The sequence below is a fragment of the Mesitornis unicolor genome, unplaced genomic scaffold, assembly GCF_000695765.1.
Source record: "Mesitornis unicolor isolate BGI_N332 unplaced genomic scaffold, ASM69576v1 scaffold47231, whole genome shotgun sequence".
NCBI lineage: Eukaryota > Metazoa > Chordata > Aves > Mesitornithiformes > Mesitornithidae > Mesitornis > Mesitornis unicolor.
The window spans coordinates 3,135-9,681 of record NW_010166714.1 but is presented as its reverse complement, the minus strand read 5'-3'; the positions used below and the strand labels follow the sequence as shown (position 1 = coordinate 9,681).

At 40.7% G+C, this 6,547-nt stretch overlaps 1 protein-coding gene across 1 annotated transcript; it reads left to right on the top strand.

Annotated features, from left to right (window-relative positions):
• Positions 1–4,987: 4,987 nt before the first annotated feature.
• Positions 4,988–5,797, top strand: LOC104534891 (tetraspanin-3-like). The gene is given in 1 exon segment (XM_010195051.1): positions 4,988–5,797. A coding segment is annotated over 1 exon segment (810 nt).
• Positions 5,798–6,547: the final 750 nt, after the last annotated feature.

Genomic DNA, 6,547 nt, shown 5'->3' with positions numbered 1-6,547 from the left:
ACCGAGCGATTCTGTGATTCTGTGAAAGAAACGTCACAAAACACTTCAAATGTCAAGGTGACTTGAATTTCACAGTGTTCTGTCCTTTCTTCATTATTTTGAAGTTTTTACAAAGTACCTCTTCCTCCAACCAGTTGCAATACACAACTGCAATAAAATGAAAGCTATAAAAAGAGCATAAGTTTTACGTTAATTTCTTTTCTTCTTTTGCCATTCTGTTTCTTTTAAAATTTTCTCCAATGTCTGAAAATCCAAACTGATGGAAACAGAGAAAATGCTTTTGCTTGTTTGGTTGGGTTTTTTTTTTCTTTTTCCTTTTTTTAATTTATTTGTTAGTCTGTATTCATCCCATTTCTAAGGCACTTTAAAACAATTCCAGACTGGCAAAAAATAGGGGAAAAAAAGATTTTAGTGTTTTTCAGTTGTGTTCCATTTGTAAAAAGAAAGAGAGAAATATGTGAAAACACCAGAATTCCAGCTTGTGATTTTCAATATTTTCAATGCCAATGAAAATCTGGAATGGTAAAAGGAAAGCTAAATACAAGCCCTGAAAGCAGTTAATTTGACTTCTCAGCTACGAAAAAAGCAAATTTAGGTCAGGCAAACAGAGCCAGGGGTAAACACCTGATTGACTTTAGTTGAAACATCTGCACAATAGTAAACTAGTTCTTGTGGAGAGTATATTTTCCCCATGAATAGAAGGTGGCAATTGTATCACCTCTGCTTGCTTCGGGCTTTGCTTGAGAAGTATTAGTCTCATGTAGGCAACAGCATCTGACCTTGGTTACTATGGCAACCACTAGAGCATGGCAGCAACTGTATGATCTGGCTTCAACCAGGCTTGTTCATCCTTTTTTGCATTTGGCCTGTCAGAGTGATCTAGGAACATGGCATGTTTCATAGGTAGTGGTTTTTATTCCCAAAGAGCCAATAGACTTCTCAGCAGCTTCCAGTCTTTTCAAAAATAGCTTTCTGCTTGGTACCCAGTCCTGTTGCGTGGTATTTTAACTACCCATCACAGTTTGAATAATCTGATTGAGAAGAATCAAAGTTTGAGGGGTTTGTTCTCCAAATACTACTATTTAGTCGCTATCACTTTACATGCAGCCTAGGCTTCTCTTGGATACTGGAAAAGTTGTGTGTGAAGTCTCTTCAGCTTGAGAAAGATATACTGCCAGGCAGAGCAGATGGGGTTGCGATCAGTGGAGGGAGGAGTGATACCAATGATACCTATTTAGCACTTTTTCTGAATCTGCCAGCCCTGCTGAGTCACCTGCTGAAGGGGTCAAGAGGATGGGTAGGCTGGGGGAGAAGCTTAATGTAAAATTTGGGTAAGATGAAGTTGATAAAAACCTTTGTGTTTTATTTATGTTTTAAAGTCATATGTTATGGATGTGCTTTAACCTAACATGACCTTTAAAAGATGTTCTAAACTCTCAAGCATAACCTCTTCCAGAGTGCTTTTACTTAATCTGCAAAGTACAGATACAGTAGCTTCATGTGTGCACAAGTTACTTGGGAAATGCCTGCTGTTCTTCTGAGGCAGTTTCAGGGCTCTTCTGTGTCACTGTGAGAGTGAATGCAGTGGCTAAGGGTCTGGCTTTGAGATCTCGTCTCATTTTATACGAGGTTTGTATTAAACTTAGAAGATGGGCTTGTCTAATAGTACCCTGATCCCATGATCACCTCTTGGTTTCTTCTAGTTCACAGAAGTCTGAATGGACTAGCTGGCCATCTTGATTTGGCAACCAACTGTTGCCCAATAAAGCAAGAGCTTGGATATGCTCCCTGATCAATCTCTATGACAGAACATGTCATTTAAAATGAGTCTAGTCAGTCGCCTACATTGTATTTGCACAGCCACAGCATTGACTTGACATCTCTCTGGTCCCACTCCTGGACCCATGTGAAATGAACCTCTTTGAACTCTGTGGCACATCAGAGCCATTCAACATCAGTCAGAGCTTGCTAGAACAGTAAGTGCAAAGAATACACAGATGGCATTTTATTAACTTGAAGGATTATACTTTCAGCAACATTCCAGAAAGTAGTTTATCTAAAATGTATTATCTGTTACACTCACATTTGAATTTCAATAATCATCAGTTCATAAGCAGAAACAACTCCAGAGAAAGCAGGGACAGCATTTATCATGTTTTGCTGTTTATCACTGGAAAGAAAACAGAGGCACATTCCTATTCTGCCTTACCTATACTCTCTTTGTCACACTACAGTCTCTTGATGGATACCTCCACTTATTGTTTTTTCCAAGCTTTTGGCTGCACACACAGGTAAAACTACTTACCACAAATGCAGTGCTGTTGAGGGTGTCAGTTATGTCTTTTGGGTACTTCAGGGACCAGTTATATGTTTTTCTTGTCCTTCTTTGTCTTGCCTGTCTTACCAGACAGCAAACACCTTGAGCAGAAGCTCTCTTTTCCTATGTGTGTATACATTGCCTTGCACAAAGTGAGTGAGGGGTTTTAGACAGCCCGGCCAATATTAATCCCCACTGCAGTGATTTTCTCTTGCATGGTGCTGAGTACACTGCATCCCCCGAGATGGCCCCAGGCACTGAGAACTCAACTGGAAACTGGCTCCCGATCAATGCTTGGTGTTGATACTTCTGATTCCCATGGCAAATGGGCAGGCATATGTGTTCTCCTCTCTGCTTGTACCACCACAAAAGTCCTGACTGTGGGAGGCTGAATGCGGATGGCTCCCTGCTCCTGCGGGATGGCTCACAGCTCTGTGTGCAGGGCTAAGCCAGAACGAAGGCACTCATGGAAACGTTGGAGTCTGCGGCAGCACTTACAAATGCTGCTTCACCTCTCTCTCTCTCTTCCTCCCCTCTCTGTCACATAGCTATAGGAAAGAAATAAAAAAGATCCTCACAGTTGTCCAAAGAGTCAGATTTAGGTAAAGAGGTAATTATTATATTTGGGGAATATTTAGAAAGATAAGAGCCTCTAGGCTTCAATAATCATTGAAATTCTCTCCTCTGTGTGTATTCACAGTGAGAATGTATTCAGTGAGGGGACAGAAGTAACCCTAGCTGAAACAAACAAGATCTACAGTAAAATTCTCCTGTAGGCAGTTTGAACCTTTCTAATGCATTTCAGAGACTGTAGAATAAGCTAAAAGTTAATAGTGCTGTAACTTAGTTCTTAATATCTAATTAAGTTTTATAAGCTTGGTGGAAGGCAGAAGGGAGAAGAGGCAAGTTTGTGTGCTTTTTCCACAAAGCTTGCAAAGTAGCAACAAGGAACTCTTATTCCTCATAGTGTTTTCTGATGTATTTCTGATATGTTTCCTCACATATTTCTGATATGTTACTTCTGCATTGTGGAAACAATAAATCGGTGCAGTTTACCTGTGCGTACAGATGTGAAGGGAAATCTCTTCTGTTCCCCCCTTCTCCCTCTCCCTGATGGAGAGCACAGAAATCAGAGAAAAAAGGCATTCAAGAGAATAAGTGAATGGCAGCAAAAGCAACACAGCTGCAGGACTAGGAGTAGCAGCAAAATGAACAGGAGAGAAAGGAGATACAGCCTTCACAGAAGAGTTGCAGGAAAACACCACATCCTAGAACAGCTTTGAAAGAAGCATTTGGTTAAGATTTAACAAGTTAATCACTCCATGTTAATGGCAAGATTAAAAATAATAAAAGCAATTTATCTCATTCCAAAATAATTAGCCTTAATGACATGTTTGTACAGCATATAGAAAAGCATTTTTATGGGGATCAGCCCAACATCTGTGTGTGCACAGCATAAATAACAGCAATATGTCCTTGTAAAATATCTGACAGATGTGGTATCATCAGCATTGCTGAGGCTTTTCCAGAATTCCAGGGATCTGAGCACTGCCTTACTCTGATCTTCTGCAGGTGCTCACATTTCTGAAAATGAGAATCAGTTCTCTGTATTCTGCCCATTGTGTTTGCCCTGCTCTGCATCTTGAGAAAGGGAGTTGTTACGGGACTTTTATCAGGATGATTAGGGAATCACTGTTGGCCTTGGGATCTCCCTTCTTAGTTCCTGTGGCAAGTTCTATGCAGATTTCCCATTCTGCTTGGCTCTTCTGTATTGCATGTTTTAGAAACAGTGCTCTTCTGCTGGCTGATAAGTGTCATTCATTCCCTTTGGGACTGTTGTAAAGTAATTTAGCTGGTGTGTAATTCAGTTTCTTTACAGACAAGGAAAAGTTAATATGGTTCTTGCTGTGGTTTGTATTCAGTCATTAGAGCACTCAGTCAAATCACTGGTGATGCAAGCTGAGGGGTACAAGAATGAAATGATAAGGATTTCTCATCCAGGTGTCTTGAGTAACTGATTCTATCTACACAGAAATCTTGCTGAATAAAAGAAAGGTAGACTATTATTAACATCAACATGCCCCTCTTAAAAATCTAATGAGTGGTAAACGCACTGGGAAGGATAATGCATTTAGGTGAGGGTTGCCTACTGACATCCCTGTTTGAATTATTGAATTATTATATCCCTGCTTGAATTATTACTTCGTTAATGACTTTAACTCGTGCATTTGTTGCCATCTTGGCTTGTGCTGTAGGACTGATAGTTGGGTTACCTCTGTCACCTAGACAGCCTAAGTGATTTGAACTAGCTTTGCTGGCTACCACCGCAACTACTTCTCTGCATTTAACTCTTTAATACATGAAGGAGTGCAGCCTGTTGCCAGCTGTCCTCCCCCTTCAAATGCAAATGTCTCCAATGACAGCAGAGTAAATGCCCTCTCAACAGCAAGTTTGGCACGCACCCTTCTGGTATCTGCAGGCTGCTCTGAACAAGCAGCAGCATGTAGACAGCTGATGCAGGACCTAATCTTTGTGCTGAAGGAATCTCATCAGTGTTGCTCCCTTGCAAGTTTTTTTTGGGTGGAGGTGTCATCTGCTGCAACTGGATAAGTGGGGCAGAGGCCTCTTAAATGGTGGTAATGAGGGCTTGGGCTGCTAGGAGCAAGCAAAATGAGGAGAGTTAGAGCTGTGCTTGTGTTGGTTTTATGGCGTTATGAGGACTTCTGTCATAGGTGCTTTGCTCAATCTCTGCTGGGGCTTCTAGGCTTCATTATCTGCTGCACTGCTGTAGCTCTGGCCTTTGGTGGAGTTTTGGTGATCCTGATGAACAAGAACTACAGTTACTTATTTCAGGGGTCTTTCCTGTCTCTCCTTGACTGGATGGTTGCTGCAGCTGCACTTATTGTGCTATCTATTGGAGTTTTGGCTATCTCTATTTCTGCTAAGAGCTCCCACTATCAACGAGGGACTCTCATGTACTTATTGCTGATCCTTCTTTGCTTAGAAATATCTTTGGTGGTTCTGGCACAGCTTTAGTCTATTTGGATAGCTTCTGAGCTGAAAAACATTATGGATCAGCTTGTCAATCAGTACAATGGGACATGCTCCCAGGAATCTGGCAGCAAGGCTGTGGATGAGGTACAGAGGAAGCTGTGGTGTTGTGGAATTCAAAACTACATGGACTGGCTAAAGACAACAACTGCTTCTTGGCATCTTCCAGCTGAAAGCGCTGGTGTACCTGAAAGCTGCTGTAAGAAGTATTCTCACTGCAAGGGTGACTTGGGACATCTAGAGCAGATTTTTCAGGAAGGCTGTCTAAAGAAGCTGGAAGACCATCTGCATTTTGTCATGCTCTATTTGTTTTGGTGCTGTGTTGTGCTAAGTGTCTTAGGGCTGATGGCTTGTGTCAGTAATGGAATCCTCATGAGGCCTCAGCCTTTACATGAACTCCACATTTTTGAAACATCAATCTTCTCATAAACTGGCAGACACTGGCAGCATTGTGTTTCCTTGGCTTTGTATCACTCTGCAGTTGCACTGGAAGAAAACTTATTTTTAAAAATATGTTTGCATGTAAATCAAGCTAATTGATCACTGCTGAATTTTTTTTCTTTCTTTAACATTACCATATTAGTTCAGTTTTCCCCCAGTTCTTGTTTGATAAGTATTCTGTACCATAATAGCTTCTTTGCTGGAAGTTGCAACAGGGAGAGGAGGAGAGAGTCTTCAGCACGTGCAAACACATGTGAATGTGGAGGAAGCGGTAGGTAGAGGTATGCCTTGATCAGAGGAGTATTTTGTAAGGTCATAACCTGAACTTCTGGAACAAATCTTAGCTATACTAGAATCCTGAGTACTTAAAAAATGGATTCTTCTACCTTCAAGGTTGCATTTAATGCTTTGGTATTTCTAAAAGAAGCCCTTTGGATAAAGTTTAACACTATTTTTTTTCTTTTCTCCTTCAAACACTGGTTTCAAAACTAACTTATTCTCCAGTGAAAAGAAAAGCCAGTTTTTATAGTGGCATGAGGGTACAATCTAAGTGGAGAAGATATGTTTAACAGCAGTACAATAACTAATAAAATGACATACTGTAGGAGGTATAGTTATCTCAGAGGTAGCACAGGAAAAATGAAGGAGAAAGAAGAATGTCTGTCTGTCTTTATTACTTTATTTTGCGTCAAAGCAAGGGATGAATCAATTCTCCTTTCCTGAAAAGTTATGTGAAGT